General features: G+C 43.6%; 1 protein-coding gene across 1 annotated transcript in view; it reads right to left on the reverse strand.

Annotated features, from left to right (window-relative positions):
• Window positions 1–8837: 8837 nt before the first annotated feature.
• Window positions 8838–21722, reverse strand: part of LOC128715501 (mitogen-activated protein kinase kinase kinase kinase 4) — a 44829-nt gene continuing 31944 nt past the window's right edge. Inside the window, exons 9-18 of the mRNA XM_053810407.1 lie at window positions 20977–21380; window positions 19563–19776; window positions 15225–16271; window positions 12449–12577; window positions 10298–11071; window positions 10057–10212; window positions 9585–9755; window positions 9366–9515; window positions 9087–9296; window positions 8838–9011 (exon numbers count right to left, since the gene is read on the reverse strand). Coding sequence (XP_053666382.1) covers window positions 8838–9011; window positions 9087–9296; window positions 9366–9515; window positions 9585–9755; window positions 10057–10212; window positions 10298–11071; window positions 12449–12577; window positions 15225–16271; window positions 19563–19776; window positions 20977–21380 — 3429 coding nt within the window. The remainder of the gene's footprint in view (window positions 9012–9086; window positions 9297–9365; window positions 9516–9584; window positions 9756–10056; window positions 10213–10297; window positions 11072–12448; window positions 12578–15224; window positions 16272–19562; window positions 19777–20976; window positions 21381–21722) is intronic.

Raw genomic sequence — 21722 nt, forward strand, 5'->3', positions numbered from 1 at the left:
GGACGGCCGACCTGCCGGGAGAATACTTCGCTGTTTGTGACCTACTGTGAAATATAGAGTTCTTGTAAGAGCATAACCTGTCCAGCGATCTGTCGGCCGGTGATCGGAAAGAAAGCTTACCAGACGTAAGAACAGCGTGGGAATCATTCGTTTCTGAAGAAAATATTTATGGGTGATTGTTGTCCAAGCAAACGATCAACAAAGCCCTCTGCCAATAGATACGCATGCTTAGTGGATGGCAGTTGAACAGTTCTTACCGTGATAGAACAAACATTTATATGCCTTCCAGACGTTCAACAACTATTATGTCAGCTATATCACAGGAGCTAGTAGAGCAAGAAGTCGAAGAAAGAGACTCCTATATGCAGTCAAATCTCTCTAACCTGCAGGCTGAAGGGACCGCCATCTTACCGTGCGGTCTTCACAGGTACGTTAGCCAACGCACCTGTCATTTACCATAGGGCTTGGGAGCTTCCCACGATTTGTGGGAGACCAAAAGGACAGGTACGCTGACCAGCGTACCTTGGAAGACCGCTAGGTGTAGATCCACGGTTAGAGAGACTTGCAGCTTAGGGAAACAAACACACTTGGATGGTATACCATTTATGTATGGCGAAAGCATTCAACCGTACTCTGTAAACGCAGCCTTCACGAGCTGTCATTGGCAAACCCCAAAATACGGCTACTTTAGACAGACATTGGTGTACAAACAACATGTGCAGCTTAGAGAATGCCTCGTTAGGGAGACTTTGCAGCTTTGAGAGACAAAAAATGTATTAAAAATGAAAGAACTGTCAAATATGTTCATCTTAGGGAGACTTGCGATCTTGAGAGATACTACAGTAGACGGAGTAGGAAGTTGCGTGGAGCCTCGTCAGCTAAGAGGACTCGAAAAGCTACAGTGTGGTATTGGAAGACCACCAGCTCGTTTGCGCACAAGCAGAAATGGGATAGAACGAGGAAGGGAAGGGAGAGGAAAGGAGGGGTCATTTAAACCAAATCCCAACTGAAACGAACCGTTTTCCTGATTTGGGATACCAGCCCTGCGGAACAAATCCATCATCCTATCTTACTTTGACAGATTTAATTGTTAGTAAGGCAGAGCGAGAAAGTATGATGATTTTTCCCGCAGGGAGGAGAGCATCCTGCTAGCAGGTGACATCAATTCGCGTCTAGCGTGCCTATAGCTGTACTGCTTACGCATGTTATCAATGAGCGTTTTGACAGATCTGTTTGATAGTATGCGATAGTGATGGACAATATCGCCAACGCATACTATCGCAGCTCACGAGAACGATCGCCGGTGCGAGTGAAATGGAAAGCGTGGATCTCTCTCCACCTGCCTCGTCGGCACATACACTATGATGATCGACGTGGCTCGTGTGGATGCTCTCCTGTTACTCTAAGTTGGGAACCAGCGAGGCCACACGCATTTCTAACCCGAACTGCACCGTGAGCAAACGCGTCGTCCTCTTTCCTACTCTAAAAACCATTTTTTGTGTGTTAATCGTTAATCGTGCTGTTCTTCTCACGATCACGCAATCCTATCGATTTGTTGCTACTGATAAGCACGCACACAATGGTAGCATACAGGGGGTAAAGAGATATCTCTCTCGTGGCAGTCATTTACAGGGTGGTTGTTACAATCCGACAATAGCTAAATATTTTAGTATCTCTGTGGTATTTTTAGAAAATAGTGAACGATGATCCCACAACAGTTGTCCAGTATTGAAAAGTTTGATTAGAGTTATCAAAATAAAAACCAAATTTAAAAAAAAACAACAATTATTCATTATCTTGATTGTTTAGATATTTTTTTTGTGGACTGTTTGCAAAAGAATGCGTAATCTTAAAATTTTAAATTTTAAAATTAAACAGCAAGTTTGCAATTATGCAACAGATAATGTATCATTAGTTTCACTCAATTTCGCAACATTTTAATCGCCACAAAGTTTTAATGCAAATTGTTGAAAACGCTGTGCGTGCTAACATTTGCCTTCAACCACCCTGTAGTGGGTGATCTTCGCGCCAAGTGTGTCCTCCAGATTGGGATGGTCTCCTGATACCAACGAACGCAAAATTGGCCTCCCGTTTGGTGCGCAAAACTGTGCGTGTTGGGATGCGTTCTGCTGCCTGGGAGCAGCAGCGATCATCGCAGCGGCGATTCTTCAACAAAATTTTTTATTTTCAAAGTTTTTTTATGAAAAACTTTGAAAAATGTGAAGAGATTCTGTTTTTAAAATGTCTCATGAAAGTCTTTTTAAAGATTCATTCGTTTCTCATTTCATTTCATTCTAAATTAAATTTCTTTCAGATTCATTTCTTTCCAAATTATTTTCCCAAGGAATTTAATTAACTCTTTCCATAAATGTCAAATAAAACAAAGAACGCCTTCGACACAACCACGTACAGGGTGTGCATACGATCATTTTCTAAAACTTTTTTTACATATATTTTATAAAATCACATATTGAGAAATCAATCAAAAAATATTTAAAAAAAAAACATAAAATTATGTATCTTTTGCTTAACAGAAAGGTTGTCAAAACATAAATAAAAGAAAAATCCTTCTCAGGCAATACGATTCTACCTGTTGACATTGGTTTTATCATGTCAATTCACAGTTCGCTTTTGATATTAAAACAACTCCCCCCACCCCTCATCCCCCCTCGCTACACACACACACACGCGCGCATATCTTTAATCAACTCCGTCGCAAAGCCGCACCATGAAGGTTCTAACGCGTTCTGCGCGCCAACACACTTACGGATGATCGTCTATTTCGCACGACAACGGGCGCTCAACAACGCTCGAGCGCAATGTTCATAATTACACCCCAAGGATCACTCGTCGACTCAAGGATGGTTGGCGTCATGCAGTCGGGGGGGTCGGTCGGGTGAGCGTTTTGTGGCCCTTGCGTCGCGTCATACGCGATGATTGGACCCCGTTTGAAGTGCTTCCGTGTGTAAATATCAGCTATCTTACGTCTCGGCAGTGCATGACTGGCCGGAACCATGCTATCTGTCCGGCCGTTCCACCAGGGCGGTTGTGTAATCTGCGCGGGAATCACCATCCCATCCGCGCGGTACGATGGCACCGAGTAGAAATTTCAGAACTCTCCTTAAAGCACTCATCTCCGTCCCGTCTGTCCAACAGCAGATGTGTCCAAACAAAGCAGGGACCGATTGGAGCACTGTCCACGCCGCGGTCCACGTGAGTCGGCGGGGCGAGTTTGAAGTTGGTTCGAGTGAAATATTTCACCAACAGAACCGTTCTGTCCGGTGACCGGAGATACTGCTCAAGTACCAAGCAAGGCACACGCTCAAGGCATCGGACTGGACAAGGTAGTGAGGACACACACACACAATAGTCGACCTTTTCCGCTCGGAATTAATGTTACCGGCACGATCGTAAGCTCGCAACAGACTGCACACGCAACGCACCCCCAGCGATCTCGCGTTGATCGGTTCGGTTTTTGATCGCGTCCCCTCCATCAACGGTGAGGAGAGTTTGAGAGAAACCTGCGCTGCGCGGTACACGCTTCCTATATTACACAGCGCCATCGCCTTTACTTCCCCTACCCAGCGTTCGGATGTTGCGCTCCGGCGGCATAGAACGCCCCCGATACGATGACAGATAGCTCGCATTATCTCCGCATACTGTTAAACGATCAACTAATGGTTCGCATTAGCAAACCTCAGCCACCGGAGAAAGTACCTAAATTGTGGCACTTAAAACCGGCAGTAAATGGGGTCAAAATGCCGGAGCAAAATCCATAAAAAATCCGTCGCTATAAAGTCGTGATTTTTTGGGGGGCGCGAGCCTATATTATCTTAAACTGGTTTCTCACTCGGTTGTCTTAAAAAAAAAACGGTCGTTGACACGGGACTGCCTGCCGGTTGGTGAAAGGGAAACCACTTTCTGCAATCACCTCCTTTTTTTTGGCAAATCGTTCCTTTTTTTGGGGTGAGTTTTGGTTCTTTTCCTTTTTGCTTCCGTTGATGCCATTGACTTTCTCCACGCGATGAATGTTTGGGTGCGAATGTTGGGTCGAGGATGTTGCGGACCGTGTGCGTGGTTTGTTCTGACAGGGAGATCACGAAAAGATCTCCTCACCTTTTGTCACTTAATGTGACATAAGAATCCTTTTTGGGGTTGATGCGAATAGTTAGAAAGATTGCCTAATGGATGTGGATTGTTATGTTCTAAATATAATAACTAGAAGTTCGTTGTTATGATAATCTTTAATCGGCAGATTAAAAATGTGCACCACATCTAACGAAACTTTGTAATGCTGATCGACCAAATACTCCCAAAGTCCACTGATTTACTCGATGATTTACTTTAGTCTCAACTGAAAGCGATCAAATGTTTAGGAAAGGAAGTGTGAAATATGTCTCCGGCTTCGGATATGTATTCCCATGAGAACTGCATTCCACGATACTTAATGCAAAAGACGTAATCGAATCACACGCTGGATTAGACAGCCACGAGAGCTCGATCGTTTTACCAATTGGTAAGTCGTGTAGGTTGTGCATACCATAGCAGAAGAAATGCATATTCATAAATGGACCTTTCTCATCTTCCACACGGAGATGATGAAGAGGGGAAAAAATGTTAGAGAAAGATCATTTTCATAATCCACAAGCTGGATTATCTCAATAATTTGATTATCTAATTAGACTATCGATACTGTTAACATTTATGATTTAATAAAACTTCGTTCGAGAGATGTGTGTTGAATAGATTTAAATAGTACTGGACTTTTCACAAACAATGCATGAAGCAAGCAAACTCTGTTGAGCGCAACACCAAACAAATCTTAGCTCGACTCCAAACAATTCAAAACGAATAATCTGTTTAATAAGCTACATAGCTTACTGATAGAATACATAAACAGAAGAGCAAATAGTGGAATAGCGAAAAACACTTCCGTTACAATGTTGCTTCAGTGCATCCGATCGATTGATCCAAGTGCAGCTTCCATCGAGATCAAGGTGCACAGTAGGCGCGGTGTTTACTATGTAAATTAGAAACCATGCTCAACACAACCCGCTCCCACCATAAGAGGGGACGCCGCCAGTCGCAGACAGCCAACGATTGAGTGGCGATTTAAACTCGAAAGTAATGTAAAGAAGTTTAATGTTAACGATCGATACTAGGTGAAATTAATCCCTTCAATCGCTTTAAAGGGGGAACGACACTACTGCTGCTTTTCATTCTGGATCTATTACACATCGCGTTTCCTTAACGACAAGCTCTAAGCCTGCTTTGTGGATGTGGAAATAAATACGTACCAACGACTATTCGCACTTCACACACGCGTGTCTTCTCCAATATGTCAGCTCGGTATTTCCACGGATGGTACTTGTGCGCCCTTGTGTGTCATCATCATCATCCTACGGCAAAAATGTTAGCGAATCGAACGGCGGGGGCACATATCTTCAGGACTTACATTTTTCTTGCCGATAGTTTTATTTCCCACTGCACTTCTTGCCGCTGCTGTTCTATACACATATATACCTCATTCATCGTATTTTCGCTCGCGCTTGTTTTACTTGTTTGTTTTATGCTTCCTGGCCGCACCAATGCATCCCTATTAGATGCGGTTTTGTTTTCTCATGCCACATGTTTTTTTTCCAACCGTGTTCTAATTCTCGTCCTGTTTCGTTTACTATTTCCACTAGCAATCATGCTTCAACATGGTTGCAGCACTCGCTCATCATCATTCCATCGTTTGTTTGTTTGCCTTCCCAAATCATCTTACTTGCTAATTGGGGTTTTCCTAATTCAAAAAACAGAGAGATAGAGAGATAGAATGATGTTTGTGGATGAATTTTTGATTGTATGTGTTGTGTGTAGCTGTGTATGTATGCTTATGACTGTGTTGTTTTTTGTTTGTTTGTTTGTTTGTTTGTTTGTTTGTTTGTTTGTTTGTTTCTTACGTTCGTTTCTAATACGTGTTCTAATGTAGGCGAATGATTACGTGAATGATAACATGCACACACGCGCCTCCTCCTCCCATTTGCCTTGTAGGTAGGCAAACTTCATGCTTTTTTCTTACGTTTTTTGTTTGTTTGTTGTTCGTTTGTGTAGCGTTTTTGCTTATAAATTGGAAAACTGGGAGCATAATGCCCACCGCATGCACGTTCAATAACTTCCTTCCCTCCCGCATCCCCTCCCCCACCAGGGCCGCGGGTGGGTTTATAATGATAAAATAAACCCCGATCAAACTAGGACGCGATCGCGATCAAAGTACGGTTTCGTCTTGCTGTTCCCCATTCCGCTTACTTACTCCCCTCTGTCGTTCCGTCTCTATGTACTACTACCTTCGGTCCAACTTGTTCTTATAGCTTCTAACGTTTTTTTTTTATCCCTTTCGTTACCATTTTCGGCGAGTTTTGCCACGCACAATGTGCGTTCCCTAGCCCTGCTTGCTACGACACTTTGTGTTTTGCTACGCCAGATCATCCATCATTCTACGGAGCACACGATACGATCCCTACCTTACCTCTCCCTGCGTGAAGGTGTGTACTACAATTTTCGAGTTCACTTTTCATTTACTTATGCTTTTTTTTACTTTCTTGCAGCAAACTTTTTTTCTTTACTTCGAGCTATATAAGTGAGAAAGGGAAGAAAAAATAAAATACTATCTTCTGGATATCTTTATGTATGTATATATCTATATATATATAATATGCATATGTATATGTAAACAAACGAGAAGAGAAAACATAAAGATGAGAAGCAAAAAACAAAAAGCTCTAAAATTGAAAACAAAAATAAACTATTCCCCTCTCTCTCTCTCTGTCCCTTTCTCTCATTTTCTCCTATGCAAACCTTATGGAGCGTGGCAAACATTTCGCTTTCCAACGCTGTTTATTACACTAGTTCCGGTGCTAGTTTATGAGCATAGTCCGAACGATCTTTACTTTGCTTCCCTTTCTGCTCTTTGTTTGGTCACGAACAGATGGCAAGTGGCTTGTTTTTGTACGGGGGTTATAGTCCCCGTACAAACGCCACCGTTCGTTGGCGCGCTGTTCGCGATCAAGCTATCACGCAATTTTCTTAACTAACAAATTTTCCTGTGTCGCGCACTATCTCGTTTGCAGACATCAAAGTACGAGACATAACGAGCGAACGAAAGTTCAATGAAGAATGAAAATGTTAAAAAAAAATCACAAATAATTAGAGATAAGTTCGAAAAAAGGGAAAAGAAAACAATAGAACCCTTGCGCATACACACATACACACGTGCCTAAACAATTGCCCGTTACACCTATTCACTCTCGGCATGCATTAATGTACGTCACTAGTTTGCACTAATCTCAATCATGTGGATACCGCAAAATTGTATCGGCTAAACCGTGATGGTGAAAATTTAGATACAAAACAAAACAAATAACACACAAACACAAAATGCTATGGCGTGAATGATTGTTGCACGTTAAGATAGTGCTGGGAGCGAATGGGTACACAAAACAACCATTTGAAAATCGTACGGTTCCGGACCATTCGGTACGAATTTTGTAGTTAAAAATGTGATTGTAACTTTGCTACCGGTCACTACAAATATGGGTAAAAACGGAAACCAGTGTTCAAGCGCTTGAAAGATTTGCTGTACCAAATCAAACATGCTTGCTTCATTTCTGCCGTATAGGTATCACCAACACACTTGACCGATATTACGCTAGTAACTGAAGAAAGAAAAAAAAAACAATATCAAACGGCGTTAATCCACTATTAGAACCTTTTCTTCGCCTGATACGTCATCTGTCTCACACCTGTTTCCAATTTGCCCACCAATTCTCGCGAGCAATTATTAATCGAGCGTCGCCGAACGTTTTGTTGTGTATCCTGCCTACTTCGATCTACCACTACACGGTCGCCAGGTTACCGTTGGTTACCCCATTGCTAAAAATGCTAACCTGAATAATACAGATAACGGGGGGGAAATGCCCAAAATCGATACACACCGACACGTGGCACAACCCATACATTGGAATTACATGCGCATCGTACAACAGCGGGAGTGTTTGTTGTCCCAATGGAGGCCCAACACAACCAACAGCAATCGAACGGAGATGGCGATGGGAAGGATGAAGGATTCGGGAGCGAACGGGTTGCGGGATGCTGTAATACTGGGAAATGCGCTCATAAGATGGGTTTTGCTGTTGCGGTGCCACTACTGCTGGAGACTACACCAGCATCTGCGGTAGGTGACGCTCACTCTCTCAAAATCTCACCCCTAATTTGCACAAAATGCGGTGCAAAAAGGGTGTGCGCGTGTGTGCCCCACATATCGGTGCGACATTCCGCTAATAAGGTTACCTAACTTGGTTATCTATTCCGTGTTCTATCTCTGCTGTCTGCTGCTTCTCGTGTCGTCTATTATTCGCTTCTGCACCGTCCGTCAATTATGCTTCTGCTTGTCTGCACTTTGTTCGGCTTATTTGTTGGCCTTCGTACGGCTTTTAATTATTAGTTTACATAATGTGTTTGCTACTATTTCTAGAGTAAAAAGGTTTTCCTGGCTCACTGTACTTGATTATTACGGTTTGCAGCTGCTAGCGGGTTTTGTTTCGTTACTCTTCTTCTGCTTCTATACCATTTTTTGTTTGTTGTTGTGTGTATGCGAGATGCCTTTGGGGGGACACAACACTTGTTGCATTGGGGAGGGGGGATGTAAAAAGAATGTGTTTTTGCTTTGTCTATATCTCGTCGTTTCGCTGCTAAACACGCAACACGCAACATGTTATCGATTTCGGCTGTCACTCGTCCTGTGTTCCTGTACTCTCACCGGGAAATGAGGGGGCCACTCGGTGTGTGTATGTGCTTTACCAATTGGCCATGCCCGGTTTATTCAGCGTCATGAAGTAGATCTGACAGGACGAGCCGCCTTTGGCACTGCTGAAGAAAACCTTGTCGTTCCGCTCGCAAAGGAACTTGAGACGTTGCGCCTTTTTGTGCATAAACACACCATCCAGGTGGCCGGTTTCTACCGAGCGGATCTGCAAAGAAGATAAAGCCAGCATTAGCGTCTATCTCACGACAACAAAAGCGACTTAAGCACATAGTTTCCTTACCTCGATTGCTTTGTTGCCCCAGCCCATAATTTGACCGGTACCGATGTACGCAACGGAGGTTGGCATTTCACCCCACTGCAGCACGATGTTCTTCGACACGCGGCCCATCGTGTTGACGTAGACACCCTCGTTGTCGTAGCACAGCAACAGCTGCATACCGTTCGAGTTCGGCAGTGTTACGATACAATGTGGCGAAATTGGACCCTGAGTCTGGAAGGTGTAATGGACAGAACGTGATAAAACCGGAAATGCCTGAAAAAAAACCCCACGGTTACTTACATGCTTAGGAAGATAGATATCGTAAACGGTTGCCGAATCGAGATCGACCGCATGGAAACCTTCCGCCGACCCGTAGATGACCTTTAGCCGCGTCTGTTCCTCGACCGTCAGATCGACCAAAAGGGGCCGATGCATCAGCTCACCGAAGCTCTAAAAACGGTAAGAATGAACGGTAAGAAGCTCTGAACGATAGGAAATAGACTCCCGGCCGTTACTTACCTTAAATGCCATAAACTTATGATAGGGCTTCGGGGCCCAGGCATAGATTTCGATCGAGTCTTTCAGAGCGATCACAAGGAATTTGATTCGCTCGTACTTGACGATCTTGAAGTGCACTGCACCCTGCAGATCACCGACATTGATCCAGCCGTTGCGACGTTCCACTTGTTGCTAAAAAAAGAATTCAAACGATATAGGACATTAGCACATGGGCTTTGCGATGAATGATTGATTAAGAGTTTTTAAACAAATTATTAGCCTGTTTTCAAGCCGAACGTTCCACACGGGTAGAGTATTCTATGGAATAGCCTTTCCAGAACTTTTATAGGGTGAACTAGATTCTATGTAAAGCGTTGTCAAAAAGACCCACAATGACTTTAATTTGAAAAGCACCCAAAATGGCTCCATCTTTCTTTCTGGATCCCGACAACCCCAGTAATACGACGAACGGTCTCTTCGTGTCCCTACTTACATCCGTCAGTCCATCCGTGCGCAAGATCTTCGACTTGAGCCAGGACAGGTAGTACACGCGGACACGATTCTTCTTGCCCGAGATGGTCACCAGAATGTTTTGTCCTTCGAGCACCTCCATCTGCTGGAACCGTCTACGAGATATCAGCTGGTAGACCTGAAGGGAGACAGTTTTGTTGTTGTTTTAATCAAAAATGCCCCGCTCAGTGCAGAATGTCATGCATCTAGAAGACGTTTCTTACCTTGCCCTGTCCGGATCGATCCAGCAACATCAACCCATTCTCCGTACCGATCAGCAGGTTCACGCCCCACAGTGCCGCACAAAGGATCTCCGAATTGAAGCGCTTCTTGTACTTCCGAATTTCGGGCGTATCGCTTGCCGCATCATGGGACGTCGGTGTGACGTTCACGTTCACATGGCTTTCGCGGCGCGATGCGGCCGATCCGCCTGACTGTGCGCCGAAGCCAAACGTGAGAAAGCTGCGCTGCTTCTGTTGCAGGGCCAGCGAAAATGGCGACACCGGCAGCGGTGGTTGTTGCGTTTGTGGTGCCGCACCCGGTGATGATTGTTGGTTGTTGGCGTTCCCATTAGCACCGGGAAGCAGATGCACCGGCATTGTTCCCATTGGCAGATGGTGATGTTGCATTGGATGATGTTGTTGTTGGTGGTGATATTGTTGATGGTAGGGAGGAGGTAGTAAATGATTGTTATTGAGCAGTTTATGATTGACGACGACGACGCTACTACTACTATTACTACTACTGCTTAGGAGTCTAGTGTTAATCGAATGATTGGGACTGTTGTTGCGGGAGGACGACGAGTTCGACACGGTCGAATGGGGCGAAGCGTTCCCTTTACTGCCCGGTGTGCCACTGACCGGGCCAGCGGCGCTCAGGTTGTTGGTGGTGGTGTTGGTTGCGCCGTTCGTACTGTTTGGAGCTGGAAGGAAGGATTTGGATTGCATGCTACCGGGGACGAGGTTCGACTGTACGGAGGAATTAACCGCTGCCCGATACTTTTAGTTGGTTGGGCGCGTTTCGCAACAGTACGTTTGTTTAGTAATACGAAAGATTGCGAGACGTTTTAGGTTTTTACGTTAATTCCATTGTTAAACGGGGAAAAGGGTAGGTTAAGTCGTTTTATAATCATTTCGTTTTGCATTTCAAAGCATTGCAAGTTTAACGTTCACAAAAAGTACGCGGTTTTGTAGTGGTTGTGTGTGTGTGTGTCAGTAGCGGAAGTTGTAAAATAAAAGTAAAAGAAAACAAAATTAGTAAAATGTTTAATTTCAAAGTAAAAGAAACATATTAATAGAATGAAAACAAAAGCAGGCAAATAAAAGCGGTAAATGAAAGCAAATGAAACACAACAACCAAAGGTTAAATAGAGCGTAAGAAGCAGATAAACGACCATTACCAACAAGCATAGCGTTTAATTGATTGTTTAGAAGACAAATGTTTATATATTTAATGGAAAATTATATTTTTTAAGTTCAAGTTAAAAGAGTTTTTTTATTTACAGTAAATATGTTGGCAAAGTAGAGAAAATTATGTATTTAGTATAGTGCTGGGTAAACCTAACTCAGATTCATTAGTCTGAATAAATCTTTAAGACAAGTTAATCTCTAGTGTGAAGCTGCATGAATATTGGAATATTTAGTATTAAAGCCAGAACTTTAACTTCACTGTAACTTTGAAGATTTTCTATTAGTTGAATCATGATTCAAATGGCTCTTTCCTGAAGATTCACATAGCAAAAAAAACCTTTCCAAAAGATTTATAAATCATAAAACTAATTAAGCCATTGATTTAATGTGGTATTAAAACATATGATAAATTAACTATTAAATAAAAGCGATAAGCCAACAGATTGCACACTAAAATGTTAATATACAAAGCTTATAATTTGATAATTATAACAAAAAAAAAGTCATACAAACATAATTGAATGAACTTGGTAGAACAAAATAACATATGCGCACACACACAGACAAACGCGAACCTGTAACCACCAACAACCTCGAAGAAACATTTGATGAAATTCGGTGTGGAAATATTGCACCGTGGCAAATGAAAGCAGAATTACTGTGGGGAAAGCGATGGGGATCAATTCTTGGAGCGTTTGGGACAGCACTATCCAAAGCAAACGGCAACAGTGATTGTGAATGGCAGAAATTGAAACGTGAGCAATTGCATGGATGTGAAGGTGTGTGGCCAGTTGGAACCGCTTTTTTTTTTAAAGCAAGGAAGGATGTAATAATGCTGTCGGAAGCGGAAGAGTAGCACGAATCGCTCGTGTGTGCTTAATAGTATTGGGGGGAAAGAAAGCGTTCTGGGGAGATATGAGGCATCCACCGTATAAATGCTACCTCCACACGGTGCCTTACACTTACCTCCTCGCTGGCGGATTTGTCATGTCTCGGAGGTGTTGCCGGTGATGCTTGACTAAGTAGATCCGGCAGGACGCTGCTCGTTCGCTGCCCGGGCGTACCGAGGCTGCTGTTCTCCCCGGAGCGATTCTTCTGCGACCAAGCGTTAGTGTACCGGCGGCAAACGCATTTCAAAAGCGCGTGCGATGTACGTGTATGTATGGGATTTGGAGATTCGTGTCAGAATCGGGTGGTGGTGGAATTTATGCAGCGGAATGGAAGAAAAGAAACAAAACCATTAGTGATCGAAGTAGCCGTAAAAACCCGACCCCAAAATAAGATCGCACGGTACGTATATTACGCAACACCGATTGACACATGTAGTGATGGATAGAACAGTGGTGAACAAATAAACAAATATGCAAGTAACAGTAAGATCGTACTGAAACAAAACACGGAAAAAAAACGGAAACGAAAATGGAACGAGATTGTTTTTGTATTGCAAAGGAATTGAAACGTAAGATATTGCAGTTTAGATACAGAATTAATAATTGCATTATTTGTTTGTTATAATTATTAGGTTGTTACACAAGCGGCAGAGCGGGGGTGTAGTAGTAAAAAGCAGGAATAAGGAAACAAAACAAACCCAGAAAAAGGAAATGAGCAACAGACAGAAGGCGGATAGAATGAGGAGTAAGTAGCGAAAGTATAGATGTTGAAAATGAACTGAACACTTCCCATTGTTCTCATGGGGAATTCTGGAGGGTGTCACTCCGGTGTCACAAACTCGATTGGTTGCACAGAAAAGCGTTAGCAAGTTAATTCTGGAGGCTTCTTTTTTTCCATATAAAACGGTATATCTCTTTTACTGTTTGTTCCCTTTGGTTTTGCAACAGTAGACGCGCTTTTTACACGTGAAGTTAGAACATATGGTGCTGGATCTAGTGCAAGATGAACACACCGGAAAATAGTTGCAATGGAAAAGTTCCTCTGTCTGTGAACAAAGATCACTATCATTTGCGAAACTCGAAAACTTAACAACACACATCGACAAACGGATCGGAGATTCGACGGAAACACACGAGTGTCACACGAGCAACGACTGCAATACAAATGGTGGAAGTTTGACGTAATAACCCTGCTGAAACGATACGACAACGCAAGTCGAAAACGTTTCGTTGCTAAAATACCGAAAATCGCTTCCAATGTGTTGTTTGTTGGCTACGGGTGAAGTGCAAGTGTCGACGAATTGGCCACGAAAACTCGGATGGCTGCCCAGTAAACAGGGTCCAGAATAATGTCTCATTGTGGTATTAGTACACTACAGCATCACAGAGGGATTATTAGTACGAACAAACAGTACATAATGCACACATACGCACACATAACATTAACAATACGATTAACACTGATGTGAGTTCCCAAGTAACGTTACACAAACATTCCGTGACGGGAGTGGGGTAGCGGCATGCAATTATTTACAATTTTGCTTATAGACAATATACACAGAACACGCATCTGAACATCTCCTTCGCACAATTGTATCTTCATTGTAATCTATAGATAACTCCTAAATTCTTATCTTAACATCAGACACATCTTATGAAGAATGGATGACTCTAACTAAGCTTTTCTGTAACTTAAACGATTATTCTTTTTTGTTGTTGAATTTGTAGCTATAATGTCCCTTTTCCTGTTCTTACATATTAACATTATTGAAAGTAAAAATCCTTCATAGAGCGCTATTGTTTTTTTTTTTTAAACACTTTTCATAACTTTGTAAAACAAAACTGTCCAATAAACGTGTCTAACGAGTGAGTGGAATGGTTCTCTAAACATGATTTCCTATTAACTACACTAAACTTGCTCACACTTGCAAAACATTCATTAATATCCATATTTCATGCGGTCTAGTAATGATGATTAACTAAGTATTATTCACCAAATGATGCACGATGATGGAGTATGCTGTCAGAGGGAGTTGTGAGAGCGATACAGAGATGCTAAACGGTTCGTGGTTAGAAAACACGCGCACGGATATTAAACGGCGGCTAGTAGAGCGTACACATTGAACGTGGGGGGGAGGGGTGAAGGAATAGAGCAAACGGGATGGAACGAAACAAAACGATCGGCAGGCGGCTGGCTAACAAGGAGTCATTTTGCTTTGCCTGGATGAACAATTTCGGGGATGGTGGGCCTTGTTGTGGTATTTGTGTGATGGGGGTAAGTAGGGATTCGTTCCAATTTTACTTTTCTTTTCAGCCACGTAGTCCGTGAGCAGGCACACGCACACTATCAACACATGTCCAGCAAATGCAAGCGGAGAGAGGTGCACATTGGCAGGATATCTGAAGAGCTAGTTGATATATTCAGTGCAATGTAACTGAGCTTAGGAATCATCGGAATTAGTGCTTGAAAGAATGAACGCTAAGAAAGAAACTTGAACTGAAAGCTTTGAAGCTTTTGAGCTGATGTCTTTGTTCGCGACCACCTAACCAATAAGACTCCATCCTGAATCTTGACATACGCTCAAGTCATTAAGTAGGAACGGTGCCATTCAGATTCGCCTTCACATGCATCCAATTAATAGTCAAAGTTCCTGGAAATTGTAGGAACGATTTGGATGGGAATGCTCCTACAACTAGCATAATCTTATCGCGACCTCTTCCGCTCCCCGTCCTGGTGTTGCAAAGCTGCCTGGCAACGAGGACATGCGAGGATAGCACACGTGCCCTCACACGTACGACTGTCTGCGTGTGTCAGTGGGTGAGTGTATCAATGTGTATTTGTGTGCTTTTACCTGTTGACCATCAAGCAGCAACAATTGCTGCGGCCGGTTCGGCGAATTACGTACGAAGATAACCGATTCAGTTTTTTCGCGACGCGGACGCAAGAAGTCCATGTTGCGGGTGGCGGCCACCTGCGACCCTGCCAGCGGACTCTGCTGTCGGCCGGTAGGGTTCCCACCACCAACACCGCTACCGCTACCACCTTCACTTGCTGCTCCAGCACCCTGCTGATGGCCGAGCCGCGGTGGAGTTAGACGGGACGATGTACGCCGCTCGTCATCACTGCCGGACGGATTGTTGAGCGAAAAGTTGGTCAAGATTGGCTCGAATTTGTTGCGACTGCTGCGCGAAAAGATCGCACTGGAGCGTTGTTGCTGCTGCTGGTGCAAACCCTGGCTGCCTGCACTGCTGCCTCCCCCTCCCGGTGACATTGATTTCGCATCCGCCGTCGCTTCGCCCAGTATCGCCGAGTGACGCTTGGAGAGTGGGAAAAAGTCCGAATTTTCGCGCCGGAATGCACGGGCAAAGTTGAGCGGCAGTCGCGAATCCGACTCCTGCCGTTTGTGTGCCTGCTGTTGCTGGGACGGTTGTTGCCCGCCCGGGGCTCGGGAGGGCGAAGAAGCCTTATCCAGCTGTAACCGTTGGCGGGCAAAGATTTCGTGCTTCACCTGCTCCTCCAGCCGGATCTTGTTGTTCATCTCCTCCACCTTACGCTTCTCGGCGTACGCCAGGTTCATCGGTTGCTGCTGGTACGGATGCTTCATCGCGCAGGAAGCGGTCGAGTTGGCCAGCTCCTTGCGGGTTTTGTTGTCGATCGCGTTCGGGCGCAGGCGCCCGTTCGAGTCGGCCGGCGAGTTCGAGGAGGACGATGACGTTTTGTCCGACATCGAGTGACGCTGGGCCGGTTTCGGGCGCTCGTTCGATGGGAAGAATCTTTCGAAGTCCCAATCGCGCAACAGCACGGCCTCGTCGCTTTCGGAGTGCGTCGTTGAGCCGGTCGAGGCGGACGATGAGGTGGTGGTCGTTCCGATCGACGAGGACGACTTATTGTCGAAGTTCTACGGCAGTTATATGAAAGGCGAATTGTTTGTTTTGTTTGTTCTATTTTTTTTCAAATTTTTGTTTTGCTTTTAACGTAATGTTTGTGATGTGATGTTAAAAATTTCGAAAACCCGATCAAAGGTACTTTCTAATCCTACACAATTTCCGACAAGCAGCGACAGGTGAAGCAGAGACAGTCTACGAACGGACTTCTCCAATGTCGCTGCTGTACAGCACTTTTTCGTCCTGGGATGTGACTTTTATGAGATGGAACTAGCCGATACGGACCAACAGTACAAGGTGAATCATGAAATCAAGACGAACGATTGTATGTGTGTGCGCTAAGGAGATGGTAGCATCATGAGACGGGATCGTCAAGGGTAATATGATCAAGACAGATGGACAAAGAGAGAGAGAGCAAGAGATAGCAAAAGGATCGACTAATATGTATTACAACAATATCAATCACAAATGAACGATGAAGAATGCTATATTACCGAGACCAAACAAATAAAACATTCAATAGCTAAACAATGCACTGCCAACAACGTACTCGAATTAGTCAACGCTAGTAAAAACGAGAATATGAATCGATTTGGAATACTGCGAACGATCATTACGCAACTACTGCTATATTCTGATTGCTTTTGCGTTTAATTCTTATCTTGCAGCCTTAATCGCAATTTAGCTACGTTTGCGTGTGTCGCTGGATCATAATGGAACGACAGGGTGATGATAAGATTTGATCTGATTTTGCCTAATCTACAATGATGTGATAGGGAAAACATTTAACGCGAACTTACGGGCAAGACACCACAAGACTCGCCTCAGCAACGTGGCGCTCTTGTTACAATATACTCAGGCAGCAACATCAACGGCAACACAGGGCGAGCAATGCAACAGCGAATGTAACGAGTTTTTAAGTACTTTAACATTTGTGAAAAGAAAACAATAAATCGAACCAATCGTCAAACAGCGAGGCAAACAACAAACCACTACCATTTGTATCGCACTGACGTATTTTTATGGGAACGGATTGATATTACGGAGCCGTCCACGAGAAGAGTTAAAGGTTGGCGGCTGGCAGCAGTGGCGCGATGAGGCAGCAGAGCAAGAGACAAGCATTAAACATTAGCTGCACGCGATGGTGGTGTGAAATGATTCCGTAAAGCGGCGTTAAAGCTTTTGTAGCGAAGAAATTACCAATTATCATAACAGAGCACATGGAATAGGTGTTCCGTCGTATTTTAACCAAACACTGGTAAAACATCCCATTAAAAGCGATCGTTTGTTTTGAAACTATTATAGGCGAATAGGCGGTTTCATTAGCATTTGTTTGGTTCCATGGATGACCGAAAACGAAAAAATCGTTTATGTTGTGTTCACGGTTAGTGAAGCACCTGAGAATGTCCAGCGTTTTCCAATGTTATGATGCTAATCTACCCACTGTACGATATGCTTCTTGCTTTGCTATATGCATACGGAACTCCTCGGTGGATTGCTAAAGCTAAGCGGCGCCGATCTTCAAACAACAGGTCTTCGGTAACAAATCCCATCCCGAGGATTGCTCGTCGCGTACTCCAAGAAGTCATTAATGCCAGATCTCCAAAACCCCGAACAACCTGAGACAAAGCTTTCCAGTGTGTGTCAACCAATGGAGATGCGCGGACCCTTTTTTTTTGCTTGCATTGAATTCACCAATATTGGGAAATCATGCTGTAAAACACTGAGCGCAACGTATGTGTGTTAACCAAACATATTTTCCTACATAAATGAAAAATCGCATCGAACAGAATAGAGAGACAGCAGCAACCAAAAAAAAAGCCCGAATAACCGAAAACAACCGAAAAAACGAGTAGATTATAATATGGAAAAAAGACAATTTAAAACACGGTGCTGTTTACCATAACCAACCAGATATAAACTACTATCGGTAACAGAAACAAAATGTCTAAAATTAACAGTTTGGGATGCTCTTAGTCAATGTTCTTTTTTTACATAATAATAGTGTAATGCAGTGAGGTGTAAAAATAAATATATATATATGTATAGGGCTATAACTTTGTACATCAGAACACGTGTATGCAGTATCAATAGGAAACGGATGCAACCTTTTAAACGGTACCATAAACCAAACTGAAACTATCTACCTGCTAGTTTGAACGGGAGAAAAAGAAAGAAATGTGAAATAAGATATCACAACGGGCAGAAACAACCTAATAATCTTTAAAAAAAAACCCCATTAGAGTAAGGTTATTAAAAAAAACCCCCCAAAAAAAAAAGGAATGAACACAAAACTAAAAGGAGTGCATGTAAACGGTATGCCAGAAGGAAAACAGTCTATGCGTCCCACAAGAACGTGAAATGATAAAAAAGAGTTTCAATTTACTAAACAGTTCACGGTTTGCAGTTCGAAATTTTTCCACTTTAGATTGAAAATCTAAACCACACACACACACACACACACGTGGGGTGTGAAGGTTGGTTCGATTGGGTAGGAAGAGAAAAAAGAGAAAGAGAAAGCAACGTATCATCAGACAGATACCACCAACGCCGGAGTGTGTCGTAGTTATTAAATGCGTACTTTAATGAATGATATTTTTGTTTGTTTGTTGCAATAAGGTGTATCATCTCGAGGTAACTAAAACGTATATATGTATAACGATAGAAGTAGGATGGGTACGTATGGTTTGGAATTTAGCGAAAACGAATAAAGTTACGAGCGAATGGAGCCGAACATAAGGAGCATTTGCAGGCTGTAGCTATCGTGGTTGATGAAAAAGAAATGGGGGTTTGTTTTTGGTCCTGATTATTGAAAGGAAACAAATTTATCGAATTGTTAACCGCTGTGACGTGGAACAAAGCAAAACGCGAAACAAACCGGAGCGTAAATGTAAGACAGAGAAAGCGGTGGGAAAAATTAAATTGCGTAACTTCTCTTCTATTACATGTGAAGAAACCCAAGATACAAAACTGCTCAAAATGTAGAAAAATGAAGTAAGTCAATAAAAATAACATAGGTAGAGTAATAAACTCACACACAGAGATATTGATTGAAAACAACACAAAAAAAAACACTGAACTTGTTCTGTATAGCACAGAAAAGTAGACAAAAAAACACATGATAACAGAGAGAATGAAAGTGCGCAAAAGGGGAAAAACCGAAACATTACACGAGAATGCCGGAACCACAAAAAAAAACAAAAACAACACAACGCAGAAACGTAGCGAAAGGTATGGTAAAAACCGTAAGTGAAAGATTGAATGAATATAGCGCATGGGAGAGAAGGTGTGCATTGGTTACTTACCCGCTTGATGAGTGTCCCGTCGCCCTGTGCATCATCGTCGTCCGGCGTTGGTGGTAGCGGTCGGTTCGGAGGTCCACCACCGCCGCCGCCCCCGCCTCCCGGTGGCGACAGGACACCGGCTCCACTGCCCGCTGGCGTACTCGACGACGACTGATTGTTCTGGTCGGATTCGGCGAGCACTCCCAAGCCACCCGTCCTATAGGAAAATTCGGGACTGAACATAACGGAAATCCAAACCAAACGGAAAACAAAACGAAAGAAAAAAAAAAAAAACAGGGGAAGGACAGAGAGGCGAAAAACAAACCAAATGGGGAAAAGAAAATGGGGTGGAACGGGCGGGCGAATAGTGGGCGCATTGTAGATGATAGATATGAAGGGCACAGATTGGTTTTTATGTGAGAACCGTGAGCGAAAATGTATGATTGGGGGGAAAACAAGTGCAATCGTGATCAAGTGTCCCGATAGGATATGTTGGGAGATTCCCAGAGGTAAAATTGAATATTGAGTTGAAACATGATAGTAAACATAAAAAGGATCGAGAGAGGTGAAAAGATAGACGTAATAATGATAACTGGTTAGTGATGAGCGATGGTCGTAATGTTTCGTTGTTGTTTTTTTATATGAACTGCGCTATAGTCAAATCAAAGCACTGACCGAAATGTTTTCTTTTAACATGAGTTTACCTAACCGGTCACAATTGATCCTATTTCTCTTCTTAATTGAACCAAATAGCTCGGTTTTTCTTGTGGTTCGAGCGTATGCGCCTAAAGTTATGCAAAACATTTTTCAAAGCGTTACTACTAACTGAAGCTGTTGCAATTGTTGCTGGATTTTTGCAAAACTAAAAGCTGGCTCTCGAGTAAAAAGCCATCAAAATGTTTCCTTACATTCCGAAGGATGTAAAATTGTGTTATAGTATACTTTTGAACGTTATTAACTCGACACATAGTCTTATTGCTTACAAAAAAAAATTCCAATCGAAACGATATTGACTGCATGGTAACTTACATAGAGAATTATGAATAATTATATTAAAAAACTGATCAAATAAATCAACAATAACTAGCGAAAAACAAAGCGGCATTTGTTCAATTCTTCAGTGCACTGATTTGACCACATTCTACAGCATATATCGGGCAAAATGTATGATTGTATCTTTTGATTTTCGCCTTCTCTCCTACCACACGCTCATACAGCACGACAGGTGACTGCATGCCCATAAGGCAACGACTTAATGGGTCCAACACAACCTTCAAACAACTCTACAACAATGCAGCATTAAAAATAAAGAAACACCGAAGCGCTTCGTGTAACGCATCCTTTTCCTCTATCGTAATGGTGCCATCGTTCGGGTTAACGCACACACTCACTCACACTGGGGGGGGGCGCGGGTTAGTGGCATCGGTATACTTACAGTGGCATCGGTGGATCGCTGGCCAGAAGCGTGCCGTCGTTTCGTGTTCGGCCGTTCGGTTCCTCCGGTTCCGAGTCCGAGTCGGAGCTTTCGATCGGATCGAGCGGATTGATCGGTTGCGGATGATGGTTATTGTTATTGATGTTGCCGCTGCTGCCACCGCCCCCATTGCTGCTGTTATTGTTGCCATTCGGCGCGATGGCGGGTGCCTTGCCGACACCGCTAGCACCAACCCCACCTCCCGCACTGACCTGTTGCTGCTGGGCCGCCTGCTGACCAGGCACGGGCGGTCCGGGCTGGGGGCGATTGTTCCGTGGTGGCGCCTCCGGTTGCGCTTGCTGCGACTGCTGCGGGGGGGAGGAGACGCCCAGTTCGTTTAATTGTGCGGCCAACATGTCCAATTCCTTGTTTCGGTGTGCAAACCGGCGAAGGAATGTGTTCGGGCGTGATGGAGGTGGTGATGTTGTAGATGGACCGGGTGTGGTGTTATGGTCAGGATGTTTAAGGGTCGGGGGTTTCCAGGAAGGAGAATGGCGGGAATCATGTTTGTGTAACGCCACAATTTCAGTACGTTGTGCAGTGAGCAATTTGTAGTTGGGAATTGTCATTGTCATCATTTTGTTACCATCAAATTGGGTTCGGGGGGAGGCCAAAAGAAAAACCGACGTACGTAAGAGAAAATTCGAATGAAGAACCATCGAGCAAACGTTTTTTGAGCCATTATTGTATGTCAAGGTGCCGGGTGC

Source organism: Anopheles marshallii, chromosome 3, assembly GCF_943734725.1.
Source record: "Anopheles marshallii chromosome 3, idAnoMarsDA_429_01, whole genome shotgun sequence".
Lineage (NCBI taxonomy): Eukaryota > Metazoa > Arthropoda > Insecta > Diptera > Culicidae > Anopheles > Anopheles marshallii.